The sequence below is a fragment of the Salminus brasiliensis genome, chromosome 14 (assembly GCF_030463535.1).
Source record: "Salminus brasiliensis chromosome 14, fSalBra1.hap2, whole genome shotgun sequence".
Taxonomy (NCBI): Eukaryota; Metazoa; Chordata; class Actinopteri; order Characiformes; family Bryconidae; genus Salminus; species Salminus brasiliensis.
This window is the reverse complement of record NC_132891.1, coordinates 31049712-31075715: the sequence shown is the minus strand read 5'-3', so window position 1 is coordinate 31075715 and position 26004 is coordinate 31049712. Positions and strand designations below refer to the sequence as shown.

Here is a 26004-nt window from a genome sequence, read left to right as displayed (position 1 = left end):
GGACCGGATGCTGCGGTACCTTCTTCCTGATGGCAGGAGGGAGAACAGTCTGTGTGAAGGGTGGGTGGAGTCATCCACAATGCTGGTTGCTTTGCGGATGCAGCGGGCAGTGTAAATGTCCATGACACTGGGAAGAGAGACTCCGATGATCCTCTCAGCTGTCCTGGAGAGGGTCTTGTGGTCAGAGTAACCTTGTAAATCGCTTTGGATAAGAGCGTCAGCTAAATGCCGGAAATGTAAATGCAAAACCAAGTGATACTGAGTAGGGGTATGTTGTAAAGCATAGGAGACATAGAAAAGTACAGGAAAATGATTTCCTTGGTGTGTGTGTGTGTGTGTGTGTGTGTGTGTGTGTGTGTGTGTTTCTTTTTTTCTCGGTGTGACGTAGACGCTTTAAATTGGTCGAAAATGGATGGAAACGAAAGCTCCACCAATGAGAAAAGGTCTACTGAGGCGTCTGTCAAGTAACAGCCAATCACAACAGGATCCGCTGCACATGCGTGTGACGTTTCGCGTTGCCGACTGAACGGAGCTCGTCCTCTCGACCTTTGGGGATTGTAGTGTTTTCAAGGTGAGTCTGTATCGCCGCCTGCCGCGTTAGTCCTACACTTCCCACAATTCCACGGGGTCGTCTCCAAACAGCCATGCTTCTGTTTTTGTTATTGTTGTTAAAGGCTTGAGGCATTGCTGCGAACGAATAAAGATTTTCATCAAATAGCGAGACTTTGGACTTTTGGATGAGTTTAATCAGAGCTGACCGCTCGTAATCGTGGAAAGATTGGGCTCGGAGCAGCTACAAGTAAACCGGTGAGTTATTCGAGATTAAACAGCTGCGTAGCCGCTACAGAAAGTCTGAGCGCACGTTTGCACGCAGACAAAAAGAAACGGTGTCGACCAAAGGATTGATCGTCTGGACGAGCTGCGCGTTCAAATCCTAATTTTGCAGATTATTTCAGATAATATTCATATTTATTGCAGCTCCACGATCCGCGTGTTCACCAGCTGTGTGCACGTTGTGTTCAACCGTGCTGCCTGCCTCCCTGCCTGCCTGCCTGCCTGCGTTTGGGCCTTGCATGACTAGCCAGCCTCATTTGCCTCTGTAAACTGGCAGCTGTGTGAAGAGTGTGGCTGGGGCCATTATGTAGCCTGGCTATTACAGGCAGTGTGGGGGTGTGTTTGAAGAAGAGCAGGTGTAAAGGAGGATTTATCAACGAGCCAGATTAAGATTAATACAAAAATTAAGCCCTCCAGGCCCCTTATTATAAGGAAAATAATGAAGCCACACTAATGATGGATGGTCTTTCAGAAATTCTGCCTTATGAACTAGCCCATGATTGGTTCTGTTTTAATGTCTAAGTTCAATCAGTTTAATAATAAAGATAAAGAGAAGCTTATGAAACACTGTTTCCTTGCTGTCAGCATCTCTTGTAAATATTGTAGTAAATGGCCCATTATCCAGAACAGGCCCTCAATACACAGCAGAGTTCTCCTCCGCTGCCTGTAATACAATATGTCCAGTTTCCTGTTGCTAATTAAAGCCCGTCCTGTAGTATTGTACTGCTTCCATTCTGGCACCTGTTGCTCTTAAGCACCATGCTTTTTGCATTGCTGGCCAAAAGTTCATGGTCAGTTTCAAAATCTGTATCTGTCAATAGCAAATAAACAAACAAACAAAAAAAAACAGAAAAGTGCTAAGTTCTAATTTAGTAATTATCGGGGATGCACTGTATCAGTATCAGTAGAAAATCGCTTTAAATTGATCAACATTAGACATAGATGATTAGATTTTTCTGATAATCAAAATCAGTATTTTTTTTTTTTTGATTATGTATTTTTTGTACTTTGGAAGGGCAGAATGTGTAGGTGATACTGCATCACTGTTAAAATATATAATATATTTATATATTATTTTTTTTCTTCACTTGCAATGTATTATGTAATTCACTGAATTTTTGTAATCGGCTTGGCCTGTGGTCAACAAAGTCAATGTTCTGAGTTGGATACACTTTGTTTTGTGTACGCTTTTTCCTCTAAGTGGTCCTTGAGAGCGAGGTAGAAAAAAATATATATATATATATATTGCTGTCCAGTAAACAACATGTATGTCTAATTTTGGCAATTTTTACTTTTCTTCATTTTTTCATTCAGTAGCTGCTGGATGAATGGACCAATAGAAACGCTCCAAAATGAACTGGAATAAAATAATTTTAGATTGACTTCCAAGTAGAGAAGGTTTCCTTCTTCTGTAAAGGCATTTTTCATTGGACAGCAGGGGACAGACAGTGTGTGTGTGTGTGTGTGTGTATATATATATATATATATATATATGTGTGTGTGTGTGTGTGTGTGTGTATATATATATATATATATATATATATATATATATACACACATTATATATATATATATATATATATATATATATATATATATATATATATAAAATATGTATGTATATATGTGTGTGTGAGCATGCTGTACATGAGCCCTCCCCAGTTCTCAGAAGACCTATGCAGCCCGTCTCCAGTGGTGTTTCATAGCTGATTTGTGGTTTCACTAAGTGTGCTGTGATTTATGGTTTGATGCTTTTCTGATTGCTGAGCTGTCTGCGCGACAGGTTTGTCCTCAGCACTTGCCTTCAGGCGTGTTCTCTCGTGATTTTGTTTGCATGCACCTCCCTCACCCTCGCTCTCTCTCTCTTTGGTTTCCCGATATGAACTTTTACCTCCATTGCAAACCCTTTAGCTGCCAAATGGGAGCTGAACAAGTGTAGTTCTAGCAGTTCTGCTGGGTTTGGACTTAGAGCTGGCTATCTAGGCTTAGATAAGTCAGCACAGCATGGGCCGTGTTCCAGCTAACGGAGGCTTAAATCACACACGTTTAGAGGATAAAGCCCCATTTCTCATATCTTTCCAGGCATATTTAGTAGACTGGCTCATCCAGGTTTGCTTGCTCTGTCCTTTTATCAAACTAAGTGTCGCTGCACTTACAACTACAGTGGGCTTTGCTATTTTCCCTCACCTGTTTATTTAGCGCTTGATGTAACCAATCAGTGAGTGCCCACAGCGCCCCCATCCTGTGGCTCTCTTAAATTCACATGGGGGTAACATGTACTAGATAGACACATCAGACATGTCGTGATTTTAAAATACTGTCATAATTTTTTTTAGAAACTGTCAGCATGTGGCCTCAGTGAAAGGCCTATAAGTTTGGATTCATGGTCGGGAGTCTGTATTGGAAGGCCTCCGCGCATTTGAATGGGGGGAGCCCTAATGCTGCATTTAAGTGGGGCCAGTTTTATCCAAAAACAGAGTTCCTCACAGGAAAGCTCCACGTGAACACCCTCGGACACAATGAAATCTTCAATGCAGCGTGAACTTACAGAGTTGTGACGTAAACGCTATTTCCAACATGGCCGAGCAATTCATCAACTTTTTAAATATTAAAAAAAATTTTACAATTTGTCTCTAAATGTACGAATTATCTCTCCAGTTTGGATAGATGGCGCTCTCTCCCCACATCGCATTGCTGCAGTGCTGACAGTCACTGGCGTCTGCGGGCTGGTCGGAGGGGGCGTGGGTGTAATTGGTGGTCCAATTTGGGGGGGCGGGGGTAATTGGCAGTCCAAAATTGTGGAAGAAATGTGTGAAAAAACAGTAATTTTATCATTTTAGGTTGACCTGACTTTAATTTTTGCATGATTAATGCATGTCCAGGAGATATAAAGGTAGACAAAACAGGATTTTCACAAATTTGACTTTAAAATAGAAATGCTGAAAATGAAAATGTGACCACTAACAATCATGCAAAACCTGGTAGACCACCAGGCCCCTCAGATAAACAGCTCTTAAAGCTTCCATCTTTCAGCGAGAGGAGAAAATCAAGCTTTTGTTATTGATCTTATTTATGTTGAACTTGACAAACACACACTGAAATTAATTTTAAAAAATGGCTTCATTGCTTGTTGATTGTCTGTGTTACAGGTACTGCACATAGCGCATAGAGCTTTAGTTTTGGCCATGGACAAGACATGGAAGGTGGAGTTTCGAAATGTGGGCAGTAGCTACTTCCCACAGAGCCGAGTGGAATGCCACTACAGCATCAGCTGTCAGCACAGCTGGGCCAGCAACGACTGGGTTGGCCTGTTCAAGGTAAGTTGTAGACTGGCTGTAATGTTCTACAGGTGTTATCTACATTATCACAGTGGACATCTTACTGTTGTTCCTGTTTCTCCAGGTTGGATGGTCATCAGTAAAGGACTACCATACATTTGTGTGGGCTCTGGCGCCCTCCAGCTACAAAGAAGGGACCGATGTCAACTGCTGCGTTCATTTCCAAGGTTTCTTTAAACAGCACCTATTCAGTTTGTTAATAGGATGAATATGCATCATATCTAAGGGCTGCCTCTTTAGTTTAAAACTAGACGACCAAGGATATTGTACCATTATGGAACCCTCTGCGTAATTACAAATGTGTAAACTACATATTAAAAACTACTGAATTGAGTAGAATTCAATGGAAATGAATGGTTAATGTGAAATTTAAAAAACTGACAAAAAAGCCTTCCATAAACACCATATGCTCTCCGCAAAAAGAAATTGGCTTCTTTTCCTAAGCAGTATGGTACTAGAGTACCATAAATACACTCCCACATTTTTCACTTACTTTAACTGAAAGCTTGACTATAAGAACAGCAGAAGTTAAAAAATTACTCAACGTTTCCTGTAATGTATTCACTTAAGTTCACACCCAAGTGCTCCCACTAGGGAATTGTATCTGGTCTCTTAAATAATCTTCAATGTAATTAATTTATCGAATATCTCTCATATTAAGAAGGTCTGGTCACAGCATTCCAGTTGGGTCAAAGTCACCTTGATTTGCTTGATGTGCTTGGGATCATTGTCCTGTTGCATGACCCAATTTCTGCCAAGCGTTAGCTGTTGGATAGATGGCGGGAGCGTTTAAGAGAAGTTCATGGTCGACTCAATAACTGCAATGTGCCCCTGTCCTGTGACTGCAAAACAAGCCTAAATCATGACCCCTCTAACACTGTGCTTGACCGTTGGTATCGGGTGTTTGTGCGGCCATACTGCACCAAACATGATGCTGTGCTGACATCTCATTGAACATCTCTACTTTGGTCTCACTTTGGTCTTGTCTGTCCAACTGCAATTATGATGTAGTTTCATCACAAAATAATCTCAAATAATATCAAATTAATAAACAACAATCTCAAAATAAAATGTATGAGATATAATTGTCTAAATGATTTTAATTTGATGATTTAACCCCTTCCTGTAAAATTTCCATGTAAAATTGCATGTGTGTACAGGGCACTATAGTGTTTGAAACCACACATAGAAATTTTCGAAAGAGTTGTGACGTGAATATTATTTCCAACATGGCCAAACAGTTAATCAACGGCAAAATATCAAATAATGTACACAATATTTGTTTGTTAATTATAATAGGAACATCATTTTGATAATCACTGCATGTTAATAATAAAAATAAATAAATTAATAAAATAATACATTAATAAATAAATATATAGCATAACATAGCTTTCTAACACTCTAACACAAGTAGAAGATTATAGCCAGGTTAGCTGACTTTTAGCCTAGCACCCACCTAGCTCTCGCTCACTTCCCCAGGTTTGGCTTCAAATAGCAGAGGGGGAGGTAACGGTACAGGCACTCATCAACCTGTCATTGTTCTCATCCTATTGAACGGCAGTGTAGCCAGAGCTGCAGTCCGAGCAATAGATTAGACTGCAGGGTCCTGATCAGATACGGTGTGTTTTCAAAAGGCTGTGTATTTGTGTGTGTATGAGTGAGTGACAGGGTTAAGATCTTAACTTGCAGAGTCCAGAATGGCTTTGTTGAAAGGGGGGCTTGAGTCATGAAGATGGGAGACAATGGCACAAAGGGCTGAATGAGGGAGTGCTTTGGAAGGCACAGCAAAACTCCTTCAGTCACTGACAGAGCTCAATGAGGTCATCGATGAGCTCATCAGCAGCGGAAGATTGGCCAGGTTTCAGGAAATCTGAAATCTCTACCTCAGTCAGGATGATGGAGCGTTAGCTGGAGGAGCTAGCGTGTCGATGTGTTTGGGTATTTAATTAATGCGAATGGCTTTTTGTTTATGGCGGTGTTTCTCAGCCCAGTCTTTCAGGCCTACCAGGCAGTTCCACGTTTTTGCTCTGTGCCAAATTCCAACACACTTGAGAAACACTAGTATACGGTGCAGTATGACTTACTGTGAGCTATTAAAACTGAAGACAACTGCGAATATGCAAAGCACGCTGCCTCTAGTACCCTAGAACCCTAGAACAGTCAATAGGTACTTGGGGGCTTCAGCTCCGAGTGGTCCAGTCGGCGCTGATTCGAGGATTGCTGGTTTGAATCCCAGGTCCTGCTGCTTGCCATCTGCAGCCAGAGTCTTCAAGAGCACAGTTGACCTTGCTCTCTCAGTTGTGGGTGGGTTGATGACACTTCCTCCTCACATCACTCCTAGTGTGATGTTGGTCAGGACCGGCGTCTCTTAGCTGTTGTATCTGAGCTGGGGAGCTGTGCTTTCCTCAGAGCGCTGTGGCTATCTAGTGATGCTGCATCAGCGGGAGTTAGAAAAGAGGCAGTGGCTGGTTTCACATGTGTCAGAGCAGAAGTGCTAGTCTTCACCCTCCTGGCGTTAGGGGCATTGCTGGTGATGGAGGGAGTTCACATGAACGAGGTTTGGGTAATTGGGCTTCTGAATTGGGTAGCACATGGGGTAAAATTAGAATTAAAAAAGAAGAGAGAGAGACTGCATTTACAGCTCTAGATCACTCTAGATTAGCAAATTTCAACAAGATGTCTGACATGGGAATCATTTCCATCCGGTCTTTACAAGCAGAAAATACAGAAAAAACAGGTGTGATGTAAATTTGCGAGAAATTTTGATCGAGAAATATTGTATTATCAACAGCTTAGTTCTTTTATAGAGGGAAAATGACATGAAAACAGTATTACCAAGCCACCCCTAGTATCTGCACTTGGAATGTATCAATTTAATCAGATTTTTATTTTTACTTTTAATCATACTTTCTTTCTTTTTCTTCCCTCCCATGCAGCCTCCTACCTGCCGAGCCCCAGTGCTGAGCAGTATCAGTTTGTGTATGTAGACGGAAAGGGTGAGGTGTGCTCTCGCAGCACTGCTTTCACCTTCTCTGCTCCCAAGCCTCTGGAGGAGCTGGTGACGCTGGAGCAGGGCGAGCCAGGCGGTGAAGAGGGAGAGGACATGCTCCTGGTCATCCCTAGAGCCGAGCTGCTGCAGGTGAGAGCACCACTCAGTTTTAGAACTGGCCAAGACAGTGAGCAGAGCTGGACAAATCGTTCTGCCCAGCACTTCTTCCAACATTTTATAGTTTGGATGCTAGAAGTCCTCCTCCTGTAGTAACAGGATTTTGTGCCCTGGAATTGGTATTTCGCACTCAACTGGGCTCCAACTGCAGTTGAGAAGTGTAATTTTTCCTGTGTGCCACCCCTAAAGGATATGCTTTACACATGCATTTCTGGACAAGCTGACAGAAAGTGATGGAAGCATGGCCACTTCACCAAATTGGCAGTGTGTGAAGCCCGGAGTAGCAACGATAGAGGCACTAGCCTCCCGATTGTGAGGCGTTTCCACCAGTTCATTTATGGGCTCGCACCTTCCTTAGAGCTGCCCCTAGTGAGCCAAGTAATGTGATTGGCTGAGAAGATCTGTACAGTTGTGGCATTGATCGATATAGCTCCTTGAAAAATTGCGCACGCCTTTTCGTTTGCCCACATGCCTTCGCTACATGTAGCAGCGATTGACGTAGGTGGTTGCGCATTGCCTTGGGAAAATAGGGCCCTCATTGTGAAGCATCCCGGTTGTGTAATTGTACACTGTTGAACACAATTGTGGTGGGAGTCATCGGTATCACATGAAGCTGGTTAGATGCAAATTGGCCTGCGTTGAACTTTGAAAGCCAACCACAGAGACATCAGGGCTTCTGTGCTTCAGTACCCTGCAGCTCCAGAGGCTCTGATATAGTTGACAGCGGGATTCACGTTGGCGCCTCAGCTTCTTTTAGCTCATAGTGTGTATCAAGAGAAGAGAGCAGGGCATGATACTCCCCCAGTACCAGCGAATTCTCATTAATAGGTTTATTCATGTCCTTTTTTTGTAGAGCTGTGCTCAGAAAACAGGCTTTGATTGTTATTTTTTTCATGTGTTCATTTATTGAACATCATCAAATCAGTGCAGGCAGCTACTTCCATGCAGTAATTTAATGTGGAGTGAAATATAAAAGCATGCATGCTCTATCACAGTGTTGTAGGAGCTTGTGTTTATTTTCTCACCCCATGAACATTTTCTTAGAAATTCCAGCAGTTTAAACATATGTATTAATGCTAATGCAAACAATCCCCCACCCCCCTTCCTCCCTTCGCTCCGTGTTCCTCAGGGCCGGCTGCAGGAGTGTCTGAAGGAGAGGACAGAGCTGCTGCAGGCTCTGGAAACGGCAGAGAGGAGCCGAGGCCGGGAGCGGGAGCGCACAGAGTGGGCCAGGGAGGCCTGGGAGAAGAAGCAGAAGGAGCTGGAGCGGGAGATCTCCGAGCTGCAGGAGGAGCTCAGGCAGACCAGAGAGCAAGTAGAGGTGCTGAAGAAGAAGCAAGAGGTACAAGATTCTTAAGCAAAAATGATTAGTCGATGGTGGTAAATATGAAAAAATAGCTAAGTTTGCACCAATAAAGTGACTATTTCATTAAAAACATCCATTAATGTTGATTAATGATAAACATGATAATTTAGACAGCAGTACACCACAGTAGAGGTCATATATCGAGTGAAGTGCGTTCTTGTGTGCTGCACTACATGGTAAGCACAGACTACTGCGCATTCATTAGTGGGGTAAGTAAAGTAAAAAAACTATGTGGTTTGGCACACAGGCTGCAGAGATCGGCTATGGTTAAAATATTTTGCTGCAAAAGGAAATAGACCATGATTTTGGTGTTATAGGACTAAATCCTATGCAAAAATCAACCTAATTACTATGTAAGTGTCTTTATTCTAATTATACTTTTACAATGCAACATATCCAAGCTAAAGGCCAATTTATGCTTCTGTGGTAAGTTTATGTCGTAGCCGTGTATCCTATGTCGTACCCTACACCGTACCCAGGCGCCATAGCCTGACGCTGTCCACAGAAATGGAACTACGCTGATTTTGAGATAAATGGTTGCACATGACAAACCAAATCATCAGATCTACCTGCATTTGCTCTGAAAATTGTCAGTCAAGACTTTTTTCACGATACACAATATTTATCACCATACATGTTCTCATCAGTTTTTAGTCTGTGAGAACATGTATGGTGTTTTAAAACCTTAATGTTTTCTGGGTTTGTTTAATGGGCAAATTCCAATATCATCGCCTTAAGTGCAACACTACATTAATTATATTAATGTTACTTTGATGCTAGTGAAATATACTCCTCATACAGACTCTCTCTCTCTCTCTCTCTCTCTCTCTCTCTGTCTCTGTCTCTGTCTCTGTCTCTCTCTCAGGAGATGGAGGCTCTGACTGAAGCTTTGCAGGAGGAGAAGCAGGCCCTGGTGGTTAAGAAGGCGTCTGGAGAGGAGAGGATCAACCAGCTGGAAGAGGACATCAGGGTTCTGACCCAGCGAGGCCTGGAAAGAGAGACTGACCTTGAGAGGTCAGACATTTTAATACTAAAGTTGCTTCAAGTGTTTCATTGAGCGATGCCATAGTAGAACCACATTTACTTCTATAATGAACCATGTTAGCAATAGAGATGTCTTAATGTGAAGAACCTTTACATCAAGTGTAGGTGATTTCACTCACACATTTTTATTGCAAACATGGTCCTTTGTCTCTTTGACTGAAATGATCTCAGTCAAAAAATATATATTGTTTATTTTTTAATTTCTTGGCCACAGAACCACCCGGTTATGATTAATTGGTTGGTTTGTTTGTTTGTTTTTTTGTTTGTTGTTTGGCTTCCTTTCAATAGTAATGTAACACAGTTCACCATTTTTATAAGATCATACAGATATAAGGTGATGTGGTGCTGCAACCACCTAACTACCCCTTCTACCCACACATACAATAAATGCAGAGGAGTTAATAAGAAGTTTACTATGGTCATCTGCCAGTCTATCAAGAGAAAAATGATCCCACTCCTACATGCAGAATTCAGCTGTGTGACTCCCGTGCATTTCTTAAATGCACGGGTCATTGTCATGTTTCATGGTCCACCTCCGCTTCATCGCTCACTTCAAAACAAAATTAAATGCCTGAGGTTTAAAAAGACAGACTCTTCCAAAATCCTAACCATGTTCGAATGATCTGCAGCTGATATGCTGCACCTGATTCTAATTTTAGACAGTCGTGATAAATGATGTGGGGTTTTCTTTTCTTTTGGGAACTTTTTCCTCACAAGAAAATTGCATTTCAAGACATTTCATTACAAGACATTCTTCAGTTTTGTGTTTGAGTTATGTCCTAATTTTGTCCTTTGTTTTACCCATTAGCCAGTTTCGAATCTGATCATTTCTTCTTCTGCAGGTTGAAAGATCGAGCTAAGAAGGTAGCAGCTCAAAAGAAGGAAGAGGAGAGCGAACGCAAGACCCTTAAGGTATGTAATGCATGCACAGACGGTGAAGGCAAACAATGTTTCCATTTGGAGCCTTAGGGCACATAATATACACACTGGGATTTAACACATGATATATACTCAGAGCCTTATGATGCGTTAACCATTTATTTTCTCTTTATCGACATACAAAATGTGCAAACAATGGGAGCCAACATTCCCATGAAGATCTACTAGGTTTATCCCTCCAAAGACAGCAGTACCCTGAGCTTGTTTAATAAATACTAAGGTGTAGCTCAAGGACAAATAATAAATATATCATAGCTTTTTTATTTATGAAGACCCTGATTGTGTACACCTACATAAAACAGAAACACGCAAATGACTGAGAAGAGAAATCTCTTACTGAGCGTGAACATGCTGTTGCTGTGTGTTGTGTGTTAGCTGAAGTTGGAGCAGACGGAGAAGGAGCTGCACAGTCTGTCTACAGAGTTCCAGAGTCTGAGGAGTTCACTGGCCCAGAGGGACACACACGCACTGCAGCTCCGAGACACCATCACCACCCTCACGCACAAACTTAACAATGCTCACAGGAAGGAGGTGGGTCCCGCAGGCTCAGTTCTCACACACGTACACACACCATGACATAAAGCACACTTCACTTCACACACACACTTCTCTGAAACATCCTCCCAGTACGAATGTATTCATTCAGTCAGTCTTCTGAACAGTCCTTATAAATATAAAAAGCTAATATAATCACATTAATTTATGTAACTATGTCTAATGTTGAAAGTTTGTCTTATTTGCTCTCTAGTTTTATTAGAGCTAAATTATTGAGAAAATCATGGCCAAGGGTGCCCAAACTTTTGCATAAGATTGTGTCTGCGTAACAAATATACAGCTAAAGCCAATTTCCTAGCTTTAGCAATTGTCTGACGCTCCATGCCATGTGCTAACACATAGCGACAACAGGCTCCTCTAAGCATCTATAAAAATCAGGAAGCCAGAGCCCACAAGTCCGAGCTATAAGCCGAAGCCAAGCGATTTCAGCCTGCGATTTCTACAGCGTGGAAGGTTTTTAAGAAATGAGCGTTCAGGGGAACTGCAGAGGTCTAGGTGAGATCTGCAAGATTACCGAAGAAATCTGAGAGAACTGCTCATCAGCACCCCCATATGACTGCCAAGAACCTGCATGTAAGTGTAGCTAAGTCATGAGGGTGGTGCACCAGTCTACTGTGCAGCATTGCTTGCACAAACACAGGCTGCATCCCGATTGCATAATTGGTACATATACTAGGGGTGGGCAGTTCTGGTCCTGGAGGGCCAGATTCCAGCACAGTTCTGTGCTTTTCCTGCTCAAGCACACCTGGATCAACTTACCTATGAATTGCCAGGTTTAGAAGTTCTGTCAGAGCTCGGAAATCAGCAAACTGTGCTGGACTCCAACCCCTGTAGTCCACCCATGGACTGTTTCAGAATCTAAAGAATGCAAGTTCAGCATTCATAGGTATCACCTTGATTTGGGGTTGTATCACTTCCAGTGGCATGGCATACACTTTAGCAGATCATGTGTGTGTGTGGTTGTTGTTGTATGTGTGTACCTTGCTGCAGGCAGCAAGCGAGGCGGCTCTGGCAGACCTGCGAGGTGTGCAGGAGCGACTGGGTGCTAGCGAGCGCTGCATGGAGACTCTGCGTGGGGAGCTGCGAGACATGGCTGCTCAGAGAGACACCGCTCAGGCTGAGCTGCACCAGGCTAGGCTTCAGGCGGCTCAGCTCACCCTGCAGCTCGCAGACACCAGCCTGGCCCTGCGGGAGGGACGTGCCAGCTGGGCTCAGGAGAGAGAGAGCCTGCAGCACAGCGCTGAGGTGAGGATGGGGTGGAGTTAAGGGGGGGGGGGTGGCGGGGTGGGACAAGGGCTGTTTTAATGTTGATTGATATTTTCCTTAATAGCCTTTAATGTACTGGTTTTATCTACTGACTTTTAAAATGCAATGTTAGTGTGTCAGTGGTCTGCCGTAAGCATTTGCCAGGCTTTTTTAGGTATATTATAATCGTTAAACGCAGCGTTTTTTATTAGCTCCTACTGCTAATGTTTAAAAGACAACATCGTTAATGATTTTATTACTACACTGTAAAAAAAATGTGAAGTCAGGCCAACAAAAAAATAATGAAGTAACTGATTACCAAGCGGTTTTGCTGGAGTTAACTCAACTCAACTTAGTTTAGTCACTAGTTTTTCTAACTCAGTTTTTCGTTTGGTCAGCAGTACATATTGGCCTCATTTCCACTACAGGGTCTGAGCTCAGAGGGTAACCGGTTTAGTGGGTTTTCCACACGGACGCTGGCTCGGCATGGATCGCTTACGCCACCTCAGAAGGGTTAGCAATCCGTACTTGAGGCCAAAGACTGTTCAGTTGGGAAGGCTTAGGGTCATTAGTAGATCCTCCAGTACACTTTAATGAAGTTAGATCACGTAAGGCCTCATGCGACGTTGCTAGCACAGCATTAGCACAGCCCGGCTGTCAGGCTTGGACAGCATTGCTAGCACAGCATTGGCACAGCCAGCCACCAGACTCATCAATCAATCCTAGCTCTTCTAACATCGCTAGCACCCGGCTTTTTTGGTAGAAACTAGCATTACCTACACGATGCAAACAATGAAAAGTGAACTGCAGGGTTTCTGTATTAAAAGTTGGTGTGGAACAGCTGTGCTGGACTATGTTCATGATCTTGTAACTGCGTATCATCTTTTATGCCAGGACCACGGCTATAGCCATCCCATAGCATAGTGCTAACTGCATGCCGAAGTCGTCACACACTCACGTCAAACCTCTTTGAGTTAGTTTCAAACAGAGACTTGTTGAAGTGGATCCCAACGTTATTTGTATTGTGTTCTCTGAATAGATGGACAGGTTGCGCTTGGACAGGCTGAATGATGAGATCCAGCAGAAGGAGGAGCTGCTACAGGAGGAAAGGATGGAGAGGGAGAAAGCAGAGGTGGAGCTTGGGCGAGAGAAAGACTGCAACCGGGTAAGTGTGAGCATGTGGCACCGACTTTGGGTCTCAAGCCACACTGCTGCACTGCTCGTTTGAAGTCAGGGGTGTGTATACTAATCCTCAAAGGGCAGGTGTGGCTGCGGGTTCTCATTTCTGACCAAGCAGAAGCTTGTGTGATCAGCTATTTGAAGGCTGAGACCATCAGGTTTGCTTTGGACATAAGCATATTGGATATCGACACTGGCCTAGAATTACCATATGCATCCATATGGACACTACGTGTCCAAATATTTGTGGACACCCCTTCTAATGAATGCATTTGGCTACTTTAAGATGCACCCATTGGCACACGCGCAGCTTGTCTCGTCTCTGTAGAGAAATACTGCCAGTAAAATAGGACTCTCTGGAACAGATGAACATGATTGTATTGGCACCATGCCTAATGCCAGACATGGGCTAGAGGGATATAAAGCCCATAGCATTATATATATGTGTATATATATATATATATATATATATATATATATATATTCTTGATTTTGGAAGAAACGGTGAATAAGCAGGTGTCCCAATACTTTTGACCAAATAATGTACATTGGGATCATGCCTTAATTCTGTGTGTGTGCTTGCTTGGATGTCTGCAGGTGCAGCTGGGCGAGACTCGGCGGGAGCTGCAGGAGCTGAAGGCCAGTCTCAGGGTGGCTCAGAAGGAAAAGGAGCAGCTGCAGACTGAGAAACAGGCAAACTGCTGCACTCAGTACACACAATCTGCCACATTAAAAATGTCTTCTAAATGATGAAGTATTTGAACTATTTGTATCAGTAACAGCTTCCTCGTACAATAACTCAAACTACATCAGGCTGTATGAAGGTAAAACCAACACAGAGCTTCTGGTAGGTAGCCAGAGCAGTCAGATGAACAGAACTTGGCTCCTCTAGGTAAAAGTAGGTCAGACTGGTGCTGCGCTTCTTGGTTTGAGAAAACCATAAAGGTTTCTGCACACGCAGTGTACTAATATCTCTGGTTATGATTGGTGTGGTTGGCGCAACAGATAACACCACTACCTGCTAGTGAGCTACCATACCATGTTGGAGACTGGGGTTCAATTCCTGGTCTGGGTGACTATGCTGTGCTACACCAATAAGAGTCCTTGGGCAAGACTCCTAACACTACGTTGGCCAAACCTCTGCAATACGAGTTACCTTGTCAGTCACTCTGGATAAGAGCGTCAGCTAAATGCTGTAAATGTAAATGTTATGGATCATTGAGCGCAGCATTAGCCTAAACAAGCTAATTCACCAAAAAAAATTGGTACATTTCAGGTTATGGACATTTTGATGAAACTCGCTCACCTTGAATTCAGATCTGTGTACAGATCTGGATGTCTCTGTGACACCGTTTGCATACATTCCACATGTTGGAGTGGTTGTTGTTGTTATGGTTACCTATGGTTACCTGGTTGAGGGCCTTGCTCAAGGGCCCAACAGAGGCAGCTTGCCGAGCCTGGGTATCAAACCCGCTCTTACCGCGGTGCTCTAACTGCTGATTGCTGATCCAGACTTTTAGCGACTGTTACAGCTTGCCACTCCGCATGCTACAGGTAACCTCGCCTGTATGGGGTAAGGGGCAAGGGTTGCACTCGGATTGCTTTCAGCTGAATTGTTAAGAAAAACGGTCGGTGCTGAAAAAAAAGTGGACATTGTGCCCCATTGTCCCCTAGATAAGGACACTTGATAGGCACACAATATGCATTTTTATCAGAAAAGGAGGACAAGCATTAGCTAATCAAAACTTCTGCTGCAGAGCACAGTGCTGACAGCTAGTTAACGTCACGTGCATCTCCTTGACCTTGTGTGTGTGTTTGTGTGCTTGTGTAGGAGGTGATTGAGTACATCCGGCAGCTGGAGCAGAGGCTGGAGGCACTGAGTGAATCCAAATGGAGCGCAACTGCCTTACTGCAGAGCAGTGAGTAACTGTTCACCCTGTATTATTATTATTGTGACATACAGCATGATGCTACGCAGGCTCATAAAGGACACTCAGTGTCAGGACACACAGGATCAGTGTGATACAGCACAGGCTTAAGCAACTTTCAAGTCAGTCCAGCACAGAGCAAGACCATACAGTGTTTGTTGTCTGCCGTATCTGGTCAGTGTCCAGTCTGATCAATCTGGTCAAAAATCAATGTACACACTGCATCTAAAAAAAAATGCCTGGCAGATGCTCCGAAGTAAACAATTCCAGATGTTTTCTAAAACAGTGAGATGAGTCACTGTGAAATATTTCATTTTATTAACATTACACAGTTCTACGTACAATCCCACAACCCTGCTCATAAAATATTGGCACCTGGAAGACCATAAATCCCACATGGCTTTCTGTGTGTTTGGCACGCAGGTCGTCCGGACAGCCCATTGTCGGACTCGGAGGATGAGAATCCAGAGGCTCTGCAGGAGGCACGATCCTCCAGGGCTCTGAGCCACTATGGCCTGTGTGAGCAGCCCCAGCCTGACCTCCTCCTGCCCGCCACTCCTCCTCCCTCTCCCAGACACCTGCACACCTCCCATGCGGTGGTCATCAGCCAGCCAGCTCCATACTGCTGTCCACCACAGCCAAGCAGCGACACACATGCGCACAGCTCTGAGTCGGTGAGTCAGAATGTGGACACAGATGGGTTGCTCATATAATGGCGCTAAGGTGTGAACAAGTCAGTAAGTTTCAAGGAACAGAGTCAAGTCCCAAGTCTCAAGTCGAATTCAGTAAAGACAAGTCTGAAGTGGAGTCCTAAGTTAATAAACCTTTATTGACTTGGGACTCCACTTCAGTATGAAGTATGAAGTGTAGTCCTGAGTCAATAAAGGCAAGTCTAAAGTTGGATCCAGAGTCAGTGCAGGCAAGTCATCAAGTCCAAGTCCATACATACATACATACATACATGCATACATACATGTCAAGTCATAAGTCAGTGCAGGCCAATCACATGTTGAGTCCCAAGTCAGTAGACAAGTCTTAAGTTGAGTCCCAAGTTGCTTCACAGGCAAGTCTCAATTTTAATGTCTAAAAATGAATCCCAACCCAGGGGACAGATCTCAAGTTGAGTCAGACAGTGCAGGCAAGTCTAAAGTCGAGTCCCAAGTCAAAAAAGGTAAGTCCACTAGTCGAGTCCCAAGTCCATACAGACAAGTCTCAAGTTATTTCACGAGTCAGTGCAGACAAGTCTCAGATAGAGTCCAGATTCAATAAGGTAAGTCTTAAGCCAAGTCTCAAGTCAATAAAGACAATTCTTAAGTCAAGTCCCGAATCCCTAAAGTCCCAAGTAAAAAAAATCAGGTCTACAGCTGGATCCTGAGTTAGTAAAGGTAAGTCTTAAGTGGAGTCTCGAATCATTACAGATAAGTCCACTAGTCGAGTCCCAAGTCCATACAGACAAGTCTCAAGTTAAGTCACGAGAATCCCAAGTTTAATCCCTGGTCATTGCAGGCAAGTCCTAGGTAGAGTCTAAAGACAGTTCTTAAGTCGAGTCCCAAATCAATGCAGTCACCTTCCAAATCCCTAAAGACTATCTTACAAGTTGAGTCCTGAGTCATTGGAGGCAAGTCTCAGATGGAGTCACGAGACCGTACAGGCAAGTCTAAAAATCAAGTCCCAGGTTTTTACAAACAAGCTTGAAGTTGAGTCCCAAGTTAAAGATCAAAATCCATCCTCTGTGGTTCTGAGTTCTGAGCACATAGACCAGGAGACAGCACCTCTGCCAAGTTTGGGCCTGGAAATTGTATTTTTAGAGATCCTAACCTCTAAACATTGCTTGCCGAATCAGACGTTCTAATTAGTAAACATTATTTTTCAGGAGAGTGAAAAAAAATTACAGACTAGAAGAAATTACAGACTTCGGTTTAGCAAACGCTAAAATAGGATGAACAGAATCTGAGACCTGCAGCAACACGTCTCCAGGATTCTGCCAGATTAGACATGGAATAACCTTGGCTTCCATTACTTTGTAGTTGCAGTGTTCAGACTGCAGGTGCAGGTGACCCTCAGATCGGCTCTTTTTTTTTCTTTCAAGTGACAGATTTAATTTTGGGGGATGAAGTGAAACAGTAACAGGTTTGTTTTTGTTGTTTGTTTAAACTTCTGCTTTGTTCCACATTCATTTGGTGCAGAAATCTGATCTGTATCTGTATCAGATAAACCTCTGCCTGAACAGTTCGATCTGTGTTTCTAATGCAGGAAGAGGAGTATGAGGTGGCTCACTCAGGTGGGAACAGCTCTGGAGAGGAGACAGCCCTGCTTTTGCCTGACCATAGAGACTCTGCTCTCAGGTATACACACACACACACACGTATACACACAGATCCTATAAAATTCCTGTCATACTGTCACACTGAAGATGAGTCCCCGTCACCTCTCCTCATGGATGTTTATACTCGTGTCATGTTTGTGCACTCTGTCCACACAGGCATCCACGTCACTGTCAAGTGCACACTGCCCTCACAAGTCCTCTGTATATCTCCTCCTCAAACAGTCCGACATACACACGCACACACACACACACACACACGCACACACACTCAGGAGCAGATTTACGGTGACAGACTGAATATGGCTCGGAGATGGAAGTTTTGAATACCACCTCATAAAATTAGTGAGGGAGAGGGACGAGAAAGAGAGAGAGAGAGAGAGAGATGGAAGGAATATGGATAGAGAGAGGTGGACTGAGAGAGAGAAGGAGACTGGAGAAGAAAGAGAGAGAGAGAGAGAGCGATGAATAGGGTGGGGGAGGGGGTGCCTGTGATGGGAGGACAGAAGGACAGATAAGTTGACAGCAAGCCATAGCAATGATTTACCGAAAGGGTAGTCAGCGCTCACCGCCCAATTTTCAGCATCATTAAAACCATCTCTCTCCCACTTCATTCTCTCGCTCGCTCACTCGCTCGCTCCCTCGCTCGTCCTCTCCTGTTTCCTCCATATCTCTCCTCTCACCTCCCCTCCCTAATGTTCTCTTCTTCTCCACTTCATATTACACACACCACTGTGGGTCTCACAAGACCAAAAAATCTGTTGGGCCCAACCAGCATGCTCATGTGGGCTAGAACGTGGGCTAGGAGGGTTCCAGATAGGGTGTGGGCTCTAAGGGGGCTTGTACATGTGTTGTTACTGGGACCCAGTTGGGCTTCTCAAATAAGCCGCATCGTTGTAGCCCACCTTATTCTCACAATGGTCCTATCTAGGGCCCATGTAAAGTGTACAGATGTACCAGATGGGTCCCTATTTGGGCATCCATATGTGGAGCCAACAGTGGAACCCATGGACTTTCTGGTTTCCAGTTGGGCAAACCATACAGGTCCCATATGGACATGTCATCTGGGTAAGCACCGCCTACTTTGACAGGAATGTGACATTTGAGTGACTTGCAGAATGGCGAATCACAAAGATGGCAGCACATGCCTGCGACGTAACGGTGCATGTGATAACGTGATTGCTGCATACAGTCAAGGGGTTTAAAGCTTTATTGCTTCCTGCTGGATAGGTTTTGTTGGCCCTCTTTCAGCTCTATATGGCTGTAGCCATACCAGTTTACAGACGCTGGGCACAGTGGGCAGACGCCCATTTAATAAGGGCAGAATAAGGGACCACCCAACCACTGCTTTCCATCACTGTTTGTTGCATATCTGCTCCATTGATAAACCAGAGTCGCCATTTTTTGTTGTTGTTGTTTACGTCACTATACCCCTGACCAGTCACAAGGCTCATGCCCTCTCTTTGAGTCTGAGAAACCTGAAGAGCTTAAGCTTGAGCCGTGACTGGGTGAGGGGCTACCCTACGTGACCCATCGTCCCTCACGTCTGGCGCCTCTCTTCTTCAGTGTGGAATTTAGCGGCTGGGTGCCAAAATGGACGGGTGGTCCTGACACAGCTCTGTGTACAGGGAGACCGGGATCTCCACAGACTGACGCTGTGTGGGAGTGGTGATGAGCGCAAGACGACGGGAGGGACGACCGGGGTTAGCCGGGCTCGAGCTTGTGACTATATCTGGGCTGGTAACTCCAGTTCCAGTTCCAGATATCAGAGTCTCAGTAAACCTGTAAAAGATCTGTAAAATCACAAACAAAAGCTGAAAAAAAAAAAAGACACAATTTCTCTGTCTCAGGGCTGTGTGCGTTGCCATGGTAACATTAACAAATCTTGTTCGCCAGTGATGGAGGGCTGTCAGTCAGGTATGTGTATTAGAATGTTAGGACCACTCCCAGACCGTTCTCAGAGAGGTGTGAGGAGTGCATTTTGAAGGTGATTTTTGAGGAGCATCATATTTCTGCTTTGTGCTTACTGTTGAAACCCAAGTTTAGTATCATACAAAAAATGTACATGTCAAAATGTGTTCCCAGGGACTTTATTAAATAATGAAATACATGAATTTAATTAAAAACCTAACAATCCTATCATGTTTTAATGCACATCAATGCCAGCCGTTTTCAGAGTTTCATACTGTGTGTCATACACCGACGTATAGCAACTGTTCTGGATGAGTTTGAAGGATCTGCCGCATTCTTTCTGAGTGCCACATTACTGATTATCAAGTGATAGAGTGGGATGAAGAGTGAAAAACATTAGGTGCCAACATGGCCAACACGATCTTATGGTTTCGAAACAGAGAAACCAGAGAAAGTGTGGGACTGTGGTGGGACATGTGTTAGGGGGTGTGTGGGACAATTAATTGAGACCATTTTTTAGAAACCCTTGACAATACTATGACAAAGAGTGAGTCACTAATCAAGACCAGAGGCCAGAGGAGGACCTACAGAGCACTGGTTTTATGACGTGTCAGTGACCATTACCACAGTAGCATTTGAGCAGATGTCTGTGTGTATTATGTACACTGTATGTTATTATATAGTGCATTATATATATTAATGTCAGTTGGAGTGACCTGCTTAACTCAACAAGCCTCACAAGCCAAGCAGCTCTCGGGGGCAGTGATGCTAATGCCACTCTGTGCTCTTACTATCCATATCTATGTAAAATGTCCTTCTACTGTCTGAAAAGTGATTCATGAATGACTCGAAAACATATGCACTTACCATTTCTTTATCTGTATAGCTTCATTCACTCCCACTCTCATGTATTTAAGACTCTCAAGTGCACCCTCTAGCGTTTTGCAGCCATGCCTCTGTTATAATGGGATGAATAGGAAGTGATCAGACTCCACTTAAGCTCAATCTGAAATAAACCAGAGCCAGTTTATGAGGAGCCTTGCCACTTCATGTCCATCCCATTATACCCAACACGTGGTTGATGAATGCTGTAGGGCGTGTGCGAGCAAATCCATTTTCCACCAATGAATGTATGACTAAACCATTTAAGCAGGTGCCTCCTCCTTTCATTTTGGAAAGTGTGTGAATGCATCATATACAAAAATCAATCAGTTAAGCTTAGTATCTCTCCATTGATCTCTAGAGCACACAGGTTTTACAGCTAGTGGGTGCGAAATGGTTGGCAAGCTCATCTGCATATTAGTTGATTAAGGCCGATTGTCCACATAAGACACTCTTAGGAAGTCCCAGAACTGGATCAGTACTTAAATCTGAGGCAGACAGTTGTCTAAAAAGCTGAAGCTGCATTTTAATAAAAATAAAATCTTGGCTATATTTGTGTAACCCTTCCTCTGAAGCAGTATATTACATTTTAAACCACGTTGCCAGTGGTGATCTGCTGTAGTCGGTCAGTTTGCATTGTAATGGTTTGTAATCACGGATACTTGACTTCCAGCTGTCCTAAACAATGGACAGTAGGCTTGGGGTGATGGTGAATAGCGTATTGGTGCCATCTACAGGGCAGAGCGTGGAAAGCACTTAAATGTTCCTCCTCAAGATAATTATCTCAAGATAATTATCCTGAGTTAATTATAAGTATCACAGGATACTTGTCTCAAGATAAATAGTATTTATCTTAAGATAAATACCCTGAGATTTTACACTTAACACAGAATTAGCAGGCCGGGACATTAACTACCTGCCATATTTACCACCAAACAAAGCTTCTTGTAATTGGCTGAAACTCCAGCATCAGCTCGCCAACTAATCAGCACTCAGTAGCAATAATGCCATTGTTGTTATTGCCTGAAAACCTGTTTGCTGTAGAAAAATGGAAATATTTAGGTACGATGTCTTTGCTTTTTTAGTGAAATACAATATTCTACTTTCCAGAATTAAAGGAAGGTCCTGAACACATGAGTGGGCTGTATTTCAACTTTATTTTATTTATTTTTTTGCATTTTAGACGTTTTGCTCTATTCACCCCCCTATTCATTCATTGAGGACTTGCTCATGGGCTCCCTCTGGTGTTTCCCAGTAATTCTTTGAGAAACAGGGGAAATAGGAAGTGGCTAGGCTCACCATGAAACAAAGTTCTCTTTGTTGCTACCGGATTCACATCCCGGCCCTTTTGGACCTTGGACTGGGTAGCTAGTAGCAACCTGTGCTGCCGTTAGTTATGCATCTGACTGTGACAATCGTGTCCCATTAGGCAGAAGGGTGGATCAGTGGAGATTAGCTTACATTAGCTTGCCAGCACAGCAGACATCTGCTCCACTATGTCCATTATAGCTAAATATAAATTATAATATAAACATAAATATAATATAAACTAATATAATCGTTAAGACGGAAAAGCTCTGGATCGCCTTAACGCTGCTTGATTCCGCTGGCTCTCGTTTTGAGGCAGATAAACAAGCAGTCGAGGCTAGCCACCCAAAGTTAGCCACACTTTAATGGAAACAGGTAGCGACATTAGAAAATTCTCTGGGCAAAACCCACTCCTCACTGACTCGTCTCGTCTGCTTCCCTACAGTGACCTGGTGGAGAGCCCCCTGTGGTGAGGAGAGGAACGGCAGGAGCTGCTTTGCATTGCACCAGGATGAAGCGTGTTTGTGCAGTAACACATTCGCCCTCAACGACATACTGACAAACTATCTGAATATGCAATTTGCTTTACACTTTATATGCACTTTCTGTTTGTATGCACAAGCTACTAGACCAGTCAGTCGCGCCCACACGTTGACCTGCTTCAGTACGTAACACATATCAAAAGACAAGCTTAGGAGGAGCTCTCTAAAGAGAGGGAATGAGGAAACCATTCAGAGAAGATTGTATGTGTGTGTATGAGTGTGTGTGAGTGCTCACCATTGGAACTATTGTTATTTCTTTTTTTTTGTATTTAGATGTGTTATGCGTCACAGCTATTTACCCAAGTACTACCATGATGCTTAGGTTGTTACATCGGTTGCTTTAAGTGCAAGATCCGTTGCAGTTGTTCTAAGCAGGTTAATCTAGGTTTGAGAGTGCTGTAAGTTAGCTTTTCCTCTTCTTTAAGGCGTTATAATATAAATATAAGTTAACATCAACAACTTAAGCCAGTTGCATGAGTCAGAAAGGAAATTGCATGAATGTATTAATGAATAAATGGCGAGTGAGGTGGATCCTTAGAATGATAATGGAAGGAGGCTATGAAGAGACTCACATGGCACTTTAGATTCCTGAACTCTTGCCATTTTGTCCTATAATAATGAGATTTCCTTCGTTTATGCAAGGCTTTGCGCTTTACAGGCTTTATAGTTTATGTTTTTTTTAGAGTGTGAAACTGAAACCTGGGTCAATGTCAATGACGTGCATTTCTTGTGCCCAAGTCCATTATTTCCTATTTAATGAACTGACATAAATACACAACATGCACCGATCAGCATAACTGTAAAACCACTGCAGAAGAACGTTGATTAACTATGGCTACAGTGTGCATGGGTGGGATCTACTAGATACTAGGCAGCAAGTGAACAGTCAGTTCTTGAAGATGCTGTTTTGGTTTTAGGCAAGCGTGACATGGTCCAAGGTGTGATGTCTAGACGACTGAGTGGTCAGAACATCTCCCTAAAACATCAGACAGGTCTTGTTTTGGTATGCAGTGTTCAGTACCTACCAAAAGTGCTCCAAGAAAGGACAACCGGTGACCCCTTCAGAGGTTGTGTGCATGGATACCATGCCTGGAAGGGTCAGAGCTGACCTACCTACACAATATTGGGCAAGTGGTTTTAATGTTATGCTGGTCGGTGTTCATCATATTATTGTACAATAACAATTATAACAATATAAAAAGGGTTCTGTGCTAAAGGCTGTAATGGTTCTATATATGGTTCATTTAGATGCTCAAATGGTTCTTCACCTTTGGACTTTTTTTAGATGGTTCTATACCAAAAATAGTTCTATATAGTACTGAAAATGGGTTCCCTGACTATTTTTCCTGAGGGTATGGGCAAGATGTCCATAAATAAGACCCCATTTGACCTTCACGTGTCCATGCCAAGGTCAGTAGCCCTTGCCCAAATAGTCCAAAAATGGTCATTTTTGCATCATGGGTTATGGTTTGCCAGGTCAGGTGGTCTGAAGCCAGGAATGAGTGTCAGTGGAGGTTTTTATAATATAATAATGCTTGTTTCATTCAGTAAGTAAACGTATACAATCAAGGACTGAGGTTTTTATGAGTGTCCCAGTATACAACAGCTTGTTTATACACATCCACGGTACTGGTAAATACCTTTAAAATAGAATGTTTTTAGTCGTGTGTGTGTGTGTGTGCTTGCACCATTTTCTGGGTGGCTACAAATTCACACATTCATACCATTATAAAAGCAACGAAAGTGGGGGAAGAAAGCTTTGTAGGTACAGAAATATATGTCATATTCCTAATTAATAGGACATTAAGAATAACTAAGAATGATTAATAGATCATTGTTTAAAGGCCTTAATTGTTATTGACCCGTTAATTAATTCTATTTTATTTGTTATTTATTGTTTTGCCATCTTCTCAGTGGATGTAAGGTAAAACCCAAAATCGGTCTAACTGTTAAGTCAAGTAAGTAAAGTGTTGGATGAGTTCTCATCTGCTTGTGAAAAGCCTGCACATGTTTTCAGACTGATCTGGGAATCAGAGTCACCGTTTATTTATTTTATTGCAAAAATAACTGAATTAAAGGAATTAGAAACGTTAACATTGGAATGCCCAGCTGCTCTCCCTGAGTGCCTCAATCAGCAGCCCAGCTGGGACTTAAAAAGCATCTCATTCATTTAAATCAGATTTTTGCTATTAGTGATTTGATGAAATGCCCGTGGCTGTTGTGCCTCCCTTCTCTTTTTTTTTTTTTTTTTTTTGTGGGGGGGGGGGGGGGGGGGTATTTTTAGACTTCATAAACTAGTCTGCGAAGACGACGGCACACTTTCAGTCCGTTATTTTTAACGAACTTTACAGCCTCTGCAACAGATGATGATCTGCAGCTGTTTTCTGGCATTAGAGAAGGTTTTAGACTGTCTCTCACTGGCAGTACTTATGATTATCATGATTTTTTCCTTGGCTGATTTGACATTAGTGGTGTTTCCGTTCTCCGTTCTCTTTTACTTTTTAGTGGGTTTAGCCTTTGAATTATATGTATTCTATAACTCTAGCTTTTTTATACAGGATGTTTCATAATCTGCTTTCTGTATGATTTCATATACTGGTTATCACTTATATTTTACTGTATGTTTACTCCAGTTACGCAGAGCTTTCATGTAGGAGATTTACATAAGTAAGGCCGAACATTCATACCCAATAATAGTGCAATAACACTAAGGTTAAAGTCGTCGTGCCGCTAAAATGTAAGATACAGTAGAGGTTTCTTCACAGGTTCCTTTAAATACAAGGTCTCGATGTCCCTACATAAGCTTCAGTGTATTAAGTGTGTGCTATCCAATCACTGAACATGTGTGTGTTGGACTAGGTGGTCAGCATCCGGACGACGAAGGCACAAAAACCTGTCATCTTGTGGTGGTTTGTACCTTTTACCGCTTGTAAGATAACCACTGGTCAGATCGTCTGCTGTGCCATGTCCATTTCATCCAAGAGATCCTCCTGAGCTTTAACCCTTTCTAGAACTGTATCTAGAACATCTGAGAGAGCTGCGGTGGAGCTCTTCTTTTCAGGGCAGCTGTGTTCATGGCAATAAGTCCCTTACTTTGTTTTCAGTACTTTCACGTTTGGGTATGTGTTTGCTTTTTCTTTCTCTCGTTATTTTTGTGTGCGATTAATCTTATATTCACATATCCGGTATGTATTTTCTAGACTGTGCAGTACTGTAAGGGTTTGGGTGGGTTTCAGTAATAAAATCCTAATGTAATCATTTGGTGTGTGTCCAGTCATTATAAAGGTCACATAATTATGGTTGAATTTGTATATAATAATAATAATAATAATCTCATGTGCTTGTCTTTAGTTAAGACAGATGCAATGGCTGAGGTAGAACATTTATGTATGCAAAGAACATAAATTACCTGATTCATTAAAAACAGGTGGGGGGAAAAAA

The 26004-nt window shown here is 42.9% G+C and overlaps 1 protein-coding gene across 1 annotated transcript; it reads left to right on the top strand.

Annotated features, from left to right (window-relative positions):
• The first annotated feature begins 630 nt into the window (after positions 1 to 630).
• calcoco1a (calcium binding and coiled-coil domain 1a) lies at positions 631 to 24825 on the top strand. Its single transcript, XM_072696524.1, has 15 exons — positions 631 to 807; positions 3984 to 4151; positions 4237 to 4339; positions 7112 to 7314; positions 8471 to 8683; positions 9573 to 9721; positions 10594 to 10663; positions 11066 to 11221; positions 12236 to 12490; positions 13530 to 13655; positions 14267 to 14362; positions 15501 to 15588; positions 16021 to 16271; positions 17851 to 17942; positions 22467 to 24825. Exons 2-15 carry the CDS (start codon positions 4020 to 4022, stop codon positions 22492 to 22494), a joined length of 1962 nt encoding a protein of 653 aa, XP_072552625.1. The 5' UTR covers positions 631 to 807; positions 3984 to 4019; the 3' UTR covers positions 22495 to 24825.
• The last annotated feature ends 1179 nt before the right edge of the window (positions 24826 to 26004 follow it).